Source organism: Balaenoptera ricei, chromosome 6 (assembly GCF_028023285.1).
Source record: "Balaenoptera ricei isolate mBalRic1 chromosome 6, mBalRic1.hap2, whole genome shotgun sequence".
Classification (NCBI taxonomy): Eukaryota; Metazoa; Chordata; class Mammalia; order Artiodactyla; family Balaenopteridae; genus Balaenoptera; species Balaenoptera ricei.
The window spans coordinates 40,253,188-40,269,191 of record NC_082644.1 but is presented as its reverse complement, the minus strand read 5'-3'; the positions used below and the strand labels follow the sequence as shown (position 1 = coordinate 40,269,191).

Genomic DNA, 16,004 nt, shown 5'->3' with positions numbered 1-16,004 from the left:
AGGAACAGTGAAGGAGTTCATTAATTGATTTCTGGATTGAATTGAATGAAATCTATTAATTTCTTTAGTGCTAATCAGGGAGAAGTTAAAGGTTGAGAAAGGAACAAAAGCAGCCCCTGACAAAAGCTGCCCTGGCACTCACAGCTATGCCATGGTATTCTCCTGTTGAACATAATCTCAGACAAGGTTACTCAGAGACCTTGATAAAGTGAGACAAAATAAGGCCACTTGATAATTTTGCCTAGGCTACTGTGCCACACACACAGAACCAAACATCCTGCTATCTTGGCTGAAATGAGTGACTGCTGCTTCTTTACCAATTTCTGTCTTTCCTTGCTTCAGCCTGCCCTCTTTATAGATAAGATTTGAGATAGCCAAAGGTAGAATTGCCTTTGGCTGATGGCATCCAATTTAGAGAGAACCTTGCTTCCTTAGACCCTGTCCCAAGGCATCCTCTTACTGAGACATCCCATGCTGCAACATGTAATTAACCCAACCTGTTTACTTTGGCTGGAAGACATCGACATGGTACCATGGCTAAACCACCAGATAATCCTAAAGAAATCAATGAAATATGTTTTAAAAAAATGTTTTTTGAGCTTGTTACAAAGCAAAAGCTATTAAAGGAAACAGTCACCAAGGAATCAGAACTAATGTTTCATCTCTGCTAGGGAACTGGTTTAACGACAGTAAACAAAGGACTTCCCTGAATGGAGGGCTGTGATGGGGAGGGCAGGGAGGGGCTCCAGGAGCTGTGCACATTTACATTAATTGTCTTTGAGATTAGCATGCAGAATAAATCAACATAACCAAAAACCTTTCTAGATCCTATTTCTACATTCTCATCTTCTGGAACTTCAGGAGCTGGCTCCAAGTTCATTATGCTCCTAAATCTATCCTGAAATCCATCAAGAGAGAAGTTATCTCTGTGCAAGGCTCACACAACCAAGAATATTAGAATTAGAATATTACTATTTTGCAATCCCACAATAGATCTGGAAAGTGAGCATCACTGGCTGTTAAAACCATTAGGTGAATTGTTATTTAATTTAAATTCTTAAGTCTGTATCAGGTATGAAAACTATAAAATCCATGCATGGTGATGAAAACTTGCTGTTTCTTAATATCCATCCACACTCCTTAGTTTAGCTGGTACCCAATGCCTGGAATAGAGAATAGTTCCCTGGCCTCCCTGGCAGTAAGTTGTGGTCATGTGACTAAGTTCTAGTCAGTGAAATGAAAGCAAAACTGCACGTGGTAACTGCTAGAGCCTTCCTGTCAACCCCTGCACTCTTCAACTTCGTAGCTTCTTCAATCCTGCTGCCTAGATTAGAACGCAGACATTTTGGATCACGAGTCCAGGCTATGCTCAGTGTAACAAGAGAAAAGACAGCTGCGTCTTGGACATCAAGGAGCACCATACAGCCCTAAACTGCCTTCTCTATCTTTTACATGATGGAGAAGTAAATGGGGAAAGCAGGAAGCCCAGAGCTGGCTGAGCCTGGAGGGGGAAGGAGAGAGGAGGAGAGGGAGAGATGGGGAGGAGGGAGAAGAGGGAAAAGACAGGAAGCAGGGGAAAGGGTACAGGGTTGGGCAGGACACGGAGAGGAGCAAAAGGGCGACAGGAGGAGGAGCTGGGCCAGTCCTGAGGTCTAAGCAACTGTTTTGCTTGCGCTTCCTGGAGCCTTGTAAGAGCGGGTTAAATTGGAGACTATTAACTATGATACTTTCTACAGAAAACTAATTCAAAATTATGGCAATAATAAGGTGCTGAGTTCATTATCTCAGGAATGAAGGCCATAGCTAGGCTGGACTCACGCAGGGCAGGTTCAGGAGGGCTCTGGCTCCACACAATCGTTACTACAGCTTCAGGTATTACATTTAAGGCAGAACATTGCTCAGAGGAAGAAGAGGGATCTTCTCCCATGGCCCTTTCTTCAAAGTGAAGAAACCTTTTCCCTTAAGCCTCCCTGCAGACTTGCCCTCCAGTGTCACTGGCCAGAACTAGATTATATATCTATTACTAGAACAATCACAGACAGAGAATAGGATTATCATGAATAATACACCATTCATATTAACTCAGGTCTATCTCCAGAACTGGGGACAAGATCACCTTCCCCTTAGTCACATAGGAGAGAGACAGATACAGGACCACTACTTCTGGTGGGGCAAGTTGTGCAGTACAGGACTCCAGGGGGCCCCACTCACATTCCCACTCATTGTCATTTGTAAAGCTATTATGACAAGTTTCCAGCAGATGGCAGTGAAGTGCCTGGAGAAAGGACGGCTTTTTCTGATTCACACAGTCACAGTGAGGTGATAAGGTAGGTAACAAAAATCAAGATTACGTTAGAAGGGAGGTGGGGATGAAGATGGGAGACGAGTGCTTGCTTGGTAGGTAATGAGAGTCCTGCAACATAAAGTAAATAGTCAGATTCATTGTAAACCTTTTAAAAGTATGTGTGGTAAATTCTATTTTAATGAAATAATTCATTCCAGAGTTAAGAGAAGTTTAAAAAACCTTTATTCAATAAATTCTAATGTAGTTACTCTGAAGAAAAAAAAAAACTGTACAGATATCCTAAATTGAAAATCATTATGTTTATCAATAAGAAGTTTTAAAAAATCTGTCAAGATTGATTTCTACAAGAGCAGCAGCATTCATACAGCAAAGACCCTACTTTCTCTCTCTCTTATATCAAATGATTAAGGTATATAGAAAATTACAACACCTTGAAAAAAGATACCAATTGAATGGATGAAATATTATTACCAAAGGTCAATCACATTATAAGGCATGATTAATTTTAAGAAATCTGAGATTTAAAGAAAGCATTAAATTTCCTTTACTATTTCTGTCATGTATCCATAGAAAAGGAAAATACAGTGAAAACTAAATAAGCAAACAAAGGAAAAAGTTGGCAATACAGAGTGATATGTCAGGAAAATATTTTAAGAGAGCCTGGGTAATCAATTTTCTTGTTGCTGTAACCTCTACCACCTTCTCTAATAACAAAGAAAAATTATACAAATAATTATGTGATATAAAAATGCAAGTTTTCTTAGGATCAGTTTACATTGTGGGTCAATAATATATGCAACGTGTGCGATGAAATGGAATTCCTTTCATATCTACCCTGTGATCACGGGCATAGTCCCATAAGAAATAATCCAGAAGAATGGAATTGATCTCTCCACTAGTTTTTTCACCCTTTTTTTCAGTAAGCTCCAGAAGACAATCCCGGATCAGCTCAACACACCAAAGTGAACACCCTCTGATTTCCACCTCTTGCCTATTCCCATACGAAAGCATTTCTCCTGCAAGGGAAAAAAGACAGAGCAAGAAGCACTAATAGTCAATGAAATGAAATCTACTCAAAACTTTACTATAGGACAAAACACAGTATTTAAATAGTACTCATTTTAAAATTGTAAATCTCAGATTTATTTTTGGTAATTTAAACCATTTCTAAACTCAGGCATGAATTCAAAATTGCAAGTTAAGTTCCACAAGGACAAGGACCATGTCTGGCTTAGTTGTCTCAATATTCCTAGGACCTAGCCTAGCACCTTGCATATACTAGCTCCCCAATAAATATTTGCTAAATAAGTATGGGGTAACCATACATTTTATTTTTATTTATTTATTTTAAAATTTTTATTTATTTATTTATTTTTTGGCTATGTTGGGTCTTTGTTGCGTGCGCGGGCTTTCTCCAGTTGTGGTGAGCAGGGGCTACTCTTGTTGCGGTGCGCAGGCTTCTCGTTGCGGTAGCTTCTCTTTGTTGCGGAGCACAGGCTCTTGGCACGCGGGCTGCAGTAGTTGTGGCACGCGGGCTCAGTAGTTGCGGCGCACGGGCTTAGTTGCTCCGCGGCATGTGGGATCTTCCCAGACCAGGGCTCGAACCCGTGTCCCCTGCATTGGCAGGCAGATTCTTAACCACTGCACCACCAGGGAAGTCCCTAACCATACATTTTAAAATATGACAGCAAGATTATTAAATTACTTTTAGAGAGGATTTAAAATTTGGGTTTAATGTCAGGAAAAATAAAAACACTATTGCAAAATCTAGAGGACTCCTAGGGGGCCAAATAAACAGTACCTCCCTTCCCCACTTAACACTGTCTTGGGGACACGCCAGGTACATCAAGGAAAACCTAGGAAATCAAAGTTCTTAGCTTGAGCAAGGAAAACCATGATCGTTCTTCGGATTCAGGATCCTTGAGAGCTTGTTTGGATGTTCTAGCAGGGGAGCACAGCTGCTCGTATACCCTTGACCGAAGAACGGTCCTCCTCTATCGGGGAAGGTTGTCCTCTTCCACCGAGCGCGCAGCTTCGGGAGGGACGCACATGGAGTGGTGAGGGAGGAAGGGGACACCCACCTAACCAGCCAGATCAGCCGAATCAACCCTGGCCATCAATGGGGTGACAGATGTCGCAGCCAGATTGCCCTCACATCCTGGATTCAGGATCCTTTAGTCAGCTCTGCCTGAATACGGAGCCGCGAGCTCCTATAGGACCTGCAGTCTATTCAGCACCCACCTCCAGGGTATATCTGATCCTGCAGGGTGGGCGCTGGCAGTGCTTTGCCAGGGAGACTAGAGTTGGGCTCATCAACTCAACTGCCTATAAAGATAAGCCAGATACAGTAAGTGGATGCAGCTGCCAGATGCAAACTGTGGTGAGCTAGAGAGCATGTGCTGCCCCGTGTAAAGGTAAACCCAATGTTCCTGTATTTCTCTACTCTTACAAGAGAAGCCAGAAAGTTGATTTTCATGTGAAATCTCCTACTTGTCAAGTGCTGATAACTAATTAAAAATTGCTTAAAACATGGTTCAAGCCAAACAAAACACATCTGCAAGCTATATTTGGCCACCAATATATATATATTTTATATATATATAATATATATATATATATATTATATATATATATATTATATATATATATATCTGGCCACCAATCTGTACCCTTGCACAGAGCTTCACAGTATCTGAGAGGCCCTGTGATCCACTGAGACCCAGGGGAAATACCCTAGCCCCATTGAGTTCCACTCTGTCACCTAGGATCTTAAATAGTGTCCCCTCCATCCATCTCTCCCTGATCCCTGGGGCAGGTGGAAGAACAGACACTGGCTGTTTCCCTCCATTTCCTTACTTTGCCCCAGGTACCAGCATACAAATCCATTCTTCAGTTCTCTTGCTAATCAATTCCTTCAAACTTGACTATCAACTTGCCAGATTTGCCAAATCAACCATGACAGTGAATTTGGAGGTAGATACCACCACCCAAGTGGAGCCATTAGATAAGACCACTGCCCCAGCTAACAGCTTGACTGCAATCTTGAGCCAGATGCACTCAGTTAAGCAGCACCCAAATTCCTGATCCATAGAAACTGTGAGATAATGTTTGTTACTTTAAGTCATTAAATATGAGCATAATTTGTTACACAGTAACAAATAACTGTAGAGTTGAACTGTGTTCCTCCCCACCCCTCCCCTCCCCCCCCAAAATACTTTCGAGTCCTAACTCCTGGTACCTGTGGATGTGGCCTTACTCGTAAAGAGCTCCTACAGATGTAATCAAGTTAAGATGAGGTCGTAACTGTGTTAAGATGGGCCTTCAATGCCATGACTGCTGTCCTCATAAAAAAAAGGAGAAGATACGAAGAGACAGAGGAGACACACAGGGAAGAAAGCCATGGTTGGAGTGATGCAGCTACAAAGCTAAGGAATGCCAAGGACTGCTGGCAGCCACCAGAAGCTAAGAAGAGGCAAAGAAGGATTCTTCCCAACACCCTTCAGAGGGAGCAAGCATGGCCCTGCAAACACCATGATTTCAGACTTCTAGCCTCCAGAGACATGAGAGAATATATTTCTGTTGTTTTAAGCCATCAAGTTTGTGATAATTTGTTATGTCAGCCATAAGGAAACTAACAAAGTAACTAATACAGCAACTTATAGTATGGAATAGGACATGGACTTTGAAACAGAAAAAGAATGAAACCATTTGAGAGGACTGACATAGATTAGAGTCAGGGAAGGTAACCTGGCCAACATATTAGGCCTAAAAGTCAGCCTTAGAATCACAATGAAGAATCTAATTTAGCCAAACTGCATTGTCAGTCTTTATAGCTGGCTAAAAAATATGCCTTTGGCGAAGAGATGGGCTAAAGATAAAATGAACAGAAATCTAGGTAGGTAAATGAACAGAAATCTAAGTAGATCTTCCAAGGGCTGCCCTGCCCGGAAGAGAAGAGAAGAAAAGAATTATACACGTAGCATATCCTCAAGTTTGGAAAAAGTATCACTAGAGACCAGTTAAGGAAGTTTCTACCTCATCTAATCAAGCCACCTGGTTCTAGATTTCACTTAAGATAATTTTTAGGGACTTCCCTGGTGGTCCAGTGGTTAAGACTCCATGCTCCCAATTCAGGGGGCCCGGGTTCAATCCCTGGTCAGGGAACTAGATTCCACACGCTGCAACTAAGAGCCCGCATGCTGCAACCAAAAGAGTCCACATGCCGCAACTAAGACCTGGCGCAGCCAAATAAATAAATATTAAAAAAAAATTTTTTTTAATCAGTGTCCTAGACTTACGTGTGCTCCTTTATATTTATAAGTTCTATCAGTATTTCTCCTCTAGTTTGCTAGTAAAGTACTTTTTGGGGAAAATAAAATTCCAACTTTGCTTAAATAAACTAAGAGGCAAGGGAATTTGTTCCCCCTATGACAAACTAGTGAAGGACAGTTTGAAGCTGGATGTAATAAGAGGCAGTAACAGTTGCAGCTGGACATCTGGAAAAGAGCCTCTGGAGGTGAAATGGATGGTAGAAGAAAATTCAGACAACTCTGTACAACTATGCTGGGTGATCCCTTCTCACCAGAGTTTTTCTCACAGCAGCAGAGACAACTGGGTGCTCTAAAAACTCAGGAGAAGGAGATGGACAAAGCATGGAGAGTCAGGAAAAGCTATGTGGAAGAGGTAACATTTGAACTAAGCCTTTGTGGATGTGTAGGATTTGAATTGAAAAAAAGAAAATATGGGTGAGGGAAACCAAGCAACAGTGTGTTTAGAGATAGGAATGAACATTCTATACGTTGGCCAGAAAAAAGATCAGCTGAATATGGCTGTATGTAGAAGCCCTGATTGCTAAATGTTGTCCCTTTTAAAGGTATCCAACAATTAATGATCCCAGACATGAGCATTATGACATAAAATAGCTTGTTATTTTCCAAATGAGGAAATGGGCAAAACGGATTGCCCAAGGCTGCATAAAAACCTGGTAGAAGCAATCATAGGAATAATGGTACTTTTCTATCCTGTGCTATTCTTATTTTGGGTGATTGAAATCTATTTCACAAGAGAAAATTATTCAATCATAAAAACTACTTCTTTTAAAAATAAAGAAAAAAGCTGAAAGTACTGCACCTAAAAGAGAAATTAACATGAAAATTGTACAATATAATTATTTTCCTTATACAAAGAAATGTTTAAAAAACAAAAAGCTGGGGGGAGGGCAGAGAAGGGGGAGGGGGAAAAAAACAAAAAAAAACAACAAAAAGCAAAAAGCTACTTTTCATACAAACACAATTATCTATACTCATATATTATAATAAGGCTCCCACTCTTGAGAATCAATAATCAAACCCAATAATGGTAAAAAATAAGCCTAGGAAAGTGAGTGACTTGTGTAAGATAAGCCAGTGACAGACCTTGGAGCCTCCTAACTCAAAATCCAGTACATATTACCTATCACTCAGCCCACCTTTTATTTCACAGTGTAGTGTGCTCTTCAGCTTAACACTCTTTAAATACAAACCTGAACTGTCTTAGTGTTGCACACCTTCACGTGACATAAATTTAGGTTTCATTTTATTATAAGACTCTGAAATGATGATGTCCAAATACTGTGATTTCCAACAATATCTATATTCCACACTGTAAACAACAAAAAGCAATTTTCTCTGTAATTTAATTGCCCCTGCATTCTTCTTTACATGTGCTTTTAACAATAATAGTGTTTTGTTTTGTTTTTTAAGGAAAGAAGACCTTTTGTAAAAGAAACTAGACAAAGACCCAACGACAATTCATAGTATAACAAAGAATGTCTTAATTAAGCTGGCAAACCTTTGAGAAGCTTCTCCAGTAGTTCGTCAGAGTATTTCAGGGCTCCCAGGTAAACAAGAACCTGAGGTAATCTATAGTCAGCAAACATGGTGATTCTGGAGATGTCCTTAAAGCAGCCGTCTCCTTTTCCCTCTAATACACTCCACGTATCTGCCACAAGGATTTGGGCCCGTTTGTAAAAAGAAATTCTTTTCCCCTGATGAATGAGGAGAATATAAATGTTACCTGGGTATGTGAAAGCTTTATGTATGCTATTTAAAAAAAGGCACACATAGAAAACATTTTTCAAGGGTAGAATAATCTTACTCTTTGGTAAGAATTTATAGACCTTTTACAGAAAAAAAGAAGGGGTCTAATAAATACTAAGTTATCTCTATCACTCCAAATTTACTTCCTATATTTTTCAAAGCACATAAAATACAATTTATGTAATCATGGCACTATTTAGTGTTCTTTTTCAATGGCATTACTTCATATACATATTTCTGTGTCACTATAATCCACCTGCTTGCTATTGTTAAGGGCTAGATAGTATTTCTTTAGAAAGTTTCTTAAGTTAAAAAATATATGTTTTTCTGATTGCAACATAATTCACATTAATTGTATAAAATATGGAAGAGTATAAAGAAGAAAATAATCATTCCTAAATTCACCTCTGAAGAGAATTACAACATCCATTTTTTTTTTTTTAATGCTATTCTTGTCTGCTTACATTCTTTTTATGTATGTATGTATGGCTTTGTTGGGTCTTCGTTTCTGTGCGAGGGCTTTCTCTAGTTGTGGCAAGCGGGGGCCACTCTTCATCGCGGTGCGCAGGCCTCTCACTATCGTGGCCTCTCTTGTTGCGGAGCACAGGCTCCAGACGCGCAGGCTCAGTAATTGTGGCTCACAGGCCTAGTTGCTCCGCGGCATGTGGGATCTTCCCAGACCAGGGCTCGAACCCGCGTCCCCTGCATTGGCAGGCAGATTCTCAACCACTGCGCCACCAGGGAAGCCCACAACATCCATTTTTTAACTGTTTCCTTTCAGATAAAATGATTAACTTATTTCAGAGATAAAGACAAAACTGATCAACAGCTAGAATTTATCAAGTCTACCCTTTTTGGAAATGGTCCAAGTTAATATGTAAGTTCATATAACAAAATTAGTTACCAATTATATTTATACATGGAAGAAACAAATTTAACCAGGCATTATAAGAGAATGGGTCATAATTTAACTCAAAAATTCTCTATAGGGACTTCCCTGGTGGTCCAGGGGTTAAGACTCCATGCTCCCAATGCAGGGGACCTGGGTTCAATCCCTGGTCAGGGAACTAGATCCCACGTGCCAAAACTAAGACCCCGGTGCAGCCAAATAAATAAATAAATATATATATATTTTAAAACTCTCTATAAAACTACAAATGCTCATTAGCTTTCACTATGGAAGAACAAAGATAATTACAGTCTACTCCTAGTCCTAACACCAGTGCTAATAACCTCAAATCATCTTTTATAACTGCTAGTCTGTTAAATGTGAATAATCAGTATCACTGGCTCCCAAAATATATTCTGATCACCTCGGAGAATGTTTTAATAAGGAAATGACATAAAGAAGTAAATTAAAAGTGAAATTAAATTCTTCAGGGAAAGACTCCATATAAAAATTCTTTAAGATGATAATATAGATTCCTATATTTACTAAAAACAACCCCAATGCTACACTGTCCTAATGAGAAATAACCTAATATTGCTTAACCTTAAGGTATACCTCTTACAATCAATCCAGACTTACTTTTACTAAATAAACTAAATTTCATTTTTTTTTTTTTAAACTAAATTTTCTAAGGCCACCACTAAAAAAGCAGGTATCTTGTTTTCTCGGGCAAACACATACACTCATTTTTTGACATAGTGCAAAGACTAAATTACACTGAGTGCTGGGGGAACAAATCACCACTAAGAAATATCCCTATATCATTTGGGAATAATCTATATTCTCAAACCTATCAAAATATGACAACCTGGCAGCTGTTCCTCTATATACGCTGGACTTATATATGGTAACTAGGTTTCTAATTCAAGTCTACTTTATTAAACAGCAAGGCATAAAACTTAATTTGCAAAATAAAACTGTTTCAAACAAAATTATTACATCATAATATTTACTATGATAGAAGCTATTGTCTCCTATTTCTAACAAGATTCATAGAGCAAACTGGAAAAATCTAGGAACCAGACTTATATAACAAAATCAGTGCTAGTATCTAACAAAACACAAATTGTCACATCATGAGCACTGTTTCCATGGTAGCCAACTAGTATCACAGAGATTAGATTATAATACCCTAAAATGAAAACAAAAACAAAAACAAATTCAAGTGAGGAATCTAAAAATAAACTCAAATCACCTATAAAACATTTTCTTAACAAGCTGATATGGTTTTTAGTAATGAAATAATTTTAGTAATAAAATTCTACGTCTCTAAAATATTAACTGATATCACTGAAAATACCAGTAAATCCCCAAATAACAATTACCCTATATGTTCCATAATATTGCTTTGTGAATAAAATATTTTCAAAATAGTACCTTTATAAAATAATTATCAGTGTAAAACTCTATAACCATGAGTTGATTTTCTGCAACAAACTTATTATGAACAAATTAGAAAGGTCAAAAATTACAAATGCTTAAGAGTAACATAAAATGTTATCAATTAAAATATCAGAAAAGCTCATGCTTTTCATGTATATTTATCAGTACATCAGCGTAAAGAAGCCAATCTATTAATTAGAACTTTTATATAGCTACTGAATAGTCTAAATCAGAGTCACTTGAAGAGCTTAAAAAAAATAGTTCTTTTACCCATAGATCAGAATCTTTGAGGATGCTGCTTTGGAAATGTATCTGAATTCTGAAGCTTCCTAACTGATTCTGGAGCATAGCCAGGTTGGGAAATCACCGATCTAAAACTGTCTCATTTAGACAAATTTTCTAATTTCATTTATTTGTTCATAATGTCTAAAAATGAATGATAATCTCAGTAACTAAATAAACATTAAAAACAATTGTAACTATTTTTATGTAACTTGCTGAAGATTTAAAAATACAGCAACCAATACCATGACCATATTACGAAGGAGCAGGGAAAAGGGCATTCCAATATGCTGCGGCTGATCATCTTTCTGGAGAAGAGTTACCATTTTTATGTATCACAAGCCTGAAAATCCTGGCCATGCTCTGACTCAGTAATCCCATTATTAGGAATCCATCCTAAGAAAATATTATGGGTGTGAACTGTTGTCAGTATTGCTTATTATTATATAAAACTGAAAACAATAAGATACAAAATTCAATTTAAAAACTACAACTGTGTATCACAATTATTGTGGTAAAATAGTTTGGGCAAATAATTATGGTAATGTACATCCATAAGGTACATCCATACATCCATTAATGACTTTTAATGTGAAGTCATTAAAAATAGTAGTATGAAAAAAAAGTGTGCTGTGAAGAATTTTTATTGACATAGATGCTCATAATATGTTAAATTTTAAAACAGTTTATATAGCATAACTCTCCCCCGCTCATATGTATACACGTTCACACACACAGAGAAAAAGACCAAATTGTGAACAGTGGTTACCTCTTGGCAGAATAAAGACTGCTCCTCTGTACCTTCCAAATTCTGTATTAATTTGTTTTACTTCTGCAATTAGAAAATTTTTAAATATGGATTAAAAGACATTTGATTTTAGCACTTTCTGAATTCAGAAGCAGCGCCAAAACTTCATTAGAATTCCTTTAGACTTGGAATTAATTGAGCAAAGTGCTTTAACTATTTATATATCTTTTAAATGAATATGCAAAGGTAACTGTAAATTAACTAATCAAAGGGTTAAGTGAGCACCCACTACATGCTCAATGTTATGTCAGGAATCATATGGCTTTCAGAAATATAGTGCTTTTGAGTAACAATAATGATAAACTTATGAAAAAATATAATACTCCTTTAGGAAAGTGTTAAAAGGTTTAGGTTTGATTTTTGTTACATTTTGGGGATATTTCTGTAAGAATGTATTTTAGAAATAAATACTGATGGGAAATGGTTCAGATACTAATTTGCATTTAAAATGTATCAGCCTTAAAATTAATCTATATCCTGGTACAGTTTTTAACTGAACTTTTCAGCATACATAGCAAATCAAAAGAAAGCACTATGCTGTAAATAAAAGAGAAATTCAACAAATGCTTACTAAATCAATATCATAATCTACCCAAAAAATCACTGCTTTCTTTCACAAAGACAAAAATTCAGAACAACTTGAAAGTAAATAAACTACATGGTGTCCTGAATTCATTCCATCCTGAAGTCATGTTAGATTTAATCTTAGCCCTCCTTCTACAACAACCATGTCATTTCTGGAATACACAGATTCTTAGCCACATTAATGGCAGTTTGATTTATTTTATACACTGTTTAATATATTTATAAATGGTCGGAATGATGGACCAAGGAACTTGATCCAAATTTCCTGAAAACAAGGTTGAAATGACATACTTTGAAGACAAAGATAAATCTCAAAGTACCCTCTGCATTAGTAAAATGGTTCCTCAGAAGAGAATAAAGTTCAACAGTGGCCTAGGGCCTCTTTTCTAAGAACTGCCTCTGTCCGGTCCATTCAGTCCTCGCCCAGGAGTTTCAGAACCGAGAGGAAGTTTCTCCCTCTCTCCCTGATGGCTGAAGCGATAAAATGCAAAATTCATGGACCTTTTCTACTTCATGGAGAAAGCTGGTCTGCAGTAAGGGAAAAATGGAGTCAACAGAAACAAAGAAGAGAGACTGAATCCTGATGGCACTGAGTCCCTGATCCTGGATGTTTATCCCCAGTACCTATCCCCAAATTCTTTTTGCTTAAGTTTTTTCTTGTTTTGTGTCTGTCAGTTGCAATTAAAAGAATCTTAACATACATAATCAGGCATCTCTCACTTTACAGCAGAATTGAAAAGCTAGCTATTTCTTGACTAAATGACCTAAGATACACTAGTTAACCTTTCTTTTTTTCAGACTTTGGTTCTTGGTCTGCAAACAGGACTGTAATGTTCCTTGTCCCTAGGCCCCACAGAGTTGTTCTGTGGATCAAATGAGAGTGTCTGTGCAAACACCTTGTAAATCATAAAGAATGATTTGAACAATATTACTGGTAATTTTAGTTGTTGAATTGTGATTACAAAAGGGTAGCTTCAAAATTTTAAGTTGACACAAGTATTCATTAACTTAGTCAATAGATTTACATTATATGATCCCCCTGAAGTTGCTTTCAATTCTACATCACAGTTAAAATAAACAGTGATAACGAATTCTAAAAGAATTATACAAAAGCAAAACCCAGGTGTACACTGGGAGAGTACACAAAATGTTCACCATTTTAAAAGAACGCCTATTTAAACTTCTTTGTACCATAAAACAAATAATACTGTTAAAGTACCCTGTGCATGAAAAAGAAAACACATAGTATATATACATTAGAACTCTGCAAGAAATAATTTTTATTAGAGAGAATTTAGTATACATCCTGATTTTCATCCAATGAAGTAAATTTTTTGAAGTACTAAAAGGACCTCACTATCCCTAAGTGACAACATCATGTTGAAGGTCTAGTGTTAATTCAGGTTTGAAACATTTTAAAGGACAGAAGAATAAAGAGAATACACTGATTAGAAAACAATAAGAAAAGTAATATCTCTGAAACACTACTTAATAATTTTGTTATTGTTCCTTTGTTCCACATGGAAAAAAATTCCAAAATTAAAATTTTTATTCTCAAAAGGAATTCTGGAAGTAAAAGAGTTAACTATGAGAAGATAATTAAAGAACTCTAAAATGGCCAACAGGGGGTTCCCTGGTGGCACAGTGGTTAAGAATCCGCCTGCCAATGCAGGGGACACGGGTTCGAGCCCTGGTCCGGGAAGATCCTACATGCCGCAGAGCAAGTAAGCCCGTGTGCCACAACTACTGAGCCTGCGCTCTAGAGCCTGTGAGCCACAACTACTGAGCCTGTGTGCCACAACTACTGAAGCCCGCGCGCCTAGAGCCAGTGCTCCGCAACAAGAGAAGCCACTGCAACGAGAAGCCCGCGCACCGCAACAAAGAGTAGCCCCCGCTCGCCGCAACTAGAGAAAGCCTGCGCGCAGCAACAAAGACCCAATGCAGCCAAAAAATAAATAAGTATATTTTAAAAAATAAAAACTAAAAAAAATAAAATGGCCAACAGAAGCAACTCACCTCAAACTGACTCACATCTCTATAAGAAGGAAAGCTTTCAACTACTAGGTGCAATAACTTCTGAGCACTTTTATCACTTTTTCGGACACAATTAAGAAAAGAGCCTTCAAATTTCTCAAGCAGAATTTTCCCGGTTTCATTGAGAATCCGATGCCTCTCTTCTATCAAAGGCATGGGGACGTCTGTGTCAGAACGGAGTATATGCCGAACCTCATCCAGGGTCACTGTGGCATAGTACGAAGCACTAGTCATTGGTATTCCTTGGGGAGAAAAGAAAAGGCATTGGAACAATGTCATACTTGTATATTCATTAGGCCCTTGCTATTGCAACACAATTAAAATGAAACCACATAATTGTTAAAGGAATGCATAATTGTTACAGGAATGCAGTAAAAGTGGACGAGTAATTAAAAATCAGAAGCAGATCCCTCATTCTCTATTTGCTTGTCTGTATTTATTCATCCACTTCTAACAATTGTAATATTACATCAGATGTATTTTGACCGTGTAAAATGTGTTATAATTTCTGCCCTTTGTTCCTCAGATGCCATCAAAGTGGCATTCCTTAGAAAACTGACTTTGACTTAGCTGTGACAATGATAAATATTAGAATCATTTCCCACTGAATAAAGATTTCATGCCAGCCTCTTCTCATACTTTTAAGCAGAGGTACCGGCAGTGAAGATCTTCAATTTCGCCTTATCAACACATTATTCCATCTCCCAACCCGCTCTGTGGGACCCTCCCACTAAACTGAAACCTCAAAGCTGCTGGGTCTGACCGGGAGAAGGGGCACCAACCTTCATCCAGGGCTCTGTTGACCGCGGCGCACAGGGACCAGTACCCACTGTACGTCTTCCCCCCGTACCCGACCAGACATTTGTGCTCGTCACTCTCCGACCAAAAGGAGAAGTTGAGCGTGTCTGTCACGAACACCCAGTTAACGGCGGCCTCGTCGGCCGCCTTGGGGTTCAGCTCGTGAAAGGCCTTCCAGGCCCCCACGCGCAGCTCCGGCCCCGCGGCCTTGGCCAGCAGAAGCTCGGCCACCCTCCTTACGCCTCCGCCGTCAATGAACACATCTCGACTGTTCTCGGCAATGAATTTTGCGGACTCCCTGGGAGTCAGAAGCCCATCCATCCGCCCCTCCCCTGTGGAAAGGGAACCGACGCTTTCGCCCGCGGGCTGGCCAAACTCTCTTCCCTCTCTAGCTGGGTTAAGGCTCAGGGTCCCCTACGACTCCCCCTCCCTTCCCACCGCGGGATCGCTGCCCTAAAAGGCTCCCGCCCTCTCAGAGAGGCTAGCAAAACCGACTGGGCCCAGCCCCGACAGCCGCAGCCGTACCACTGGGGAACTGTGCAGACTGACGCGCTGCGCCGCGCCGCGCGCCGGCCGGAGGCCGCAGGCATTTCCGGGAGGGCGGCTCCGCCCACTCGTGCCGGGGCGCACTCCCGGGACCCGCTTCCGCTTTTGGAGGTCTGGAAACCGCCTCGCAGCGTCCGGCGCGCCCTTGCTGGGAGTTGCCCACTCCGAGACGTGGGGCTCGGCCGTTTTGCCCGTGCTCCCCACCCCCTCCCGCGGGCACGTGGGCCTGCGTCCGCC

At 39.3% G+C, this 16,004-nt stretch overlaps 1 protein-coding gene across 2 annotated transcripts; it reads right to left on the bottom strand.

Moving 5' to 3' along the window:
• Positions 1-2,510: 2,510 nt before the first annotated feature.
• Positions 2,511-16,004, bottom strand: QNG1 (Q-nucleotide N-glycosylase 1). Of its 2 annotated transcripts, none has more exons than XM_059926321.1 (4): positions 15,747-16,004; positions 14,406-14,665; positions 8,135-8,330; positions 2,511-3,321 (listed from the first exon to the last, which is right to left on the bottom strand). In XM_059926321.1, the coding sequence occupies exons 2-4, from the start codon at positions 14,655-14,657 to the stop codon at positions 3,089-3,091; spliced, it is 681 nt and encodes a 226-aa protein (XP_059782304.1). In that variant the 5' UTR covers positions 14,658-14,665; positions 15,747-16,004; the 3' UTR covers positions 2,511-3,088. The 2 variants fall into 2 exon arrangements, with proteins under 2 accessions (XP_059782304.1, XP_059782303.1); XM_059926320.1 differs by lacking the exon at positions 15,747-16,004 and adding an exon at positions 15,206-15,740.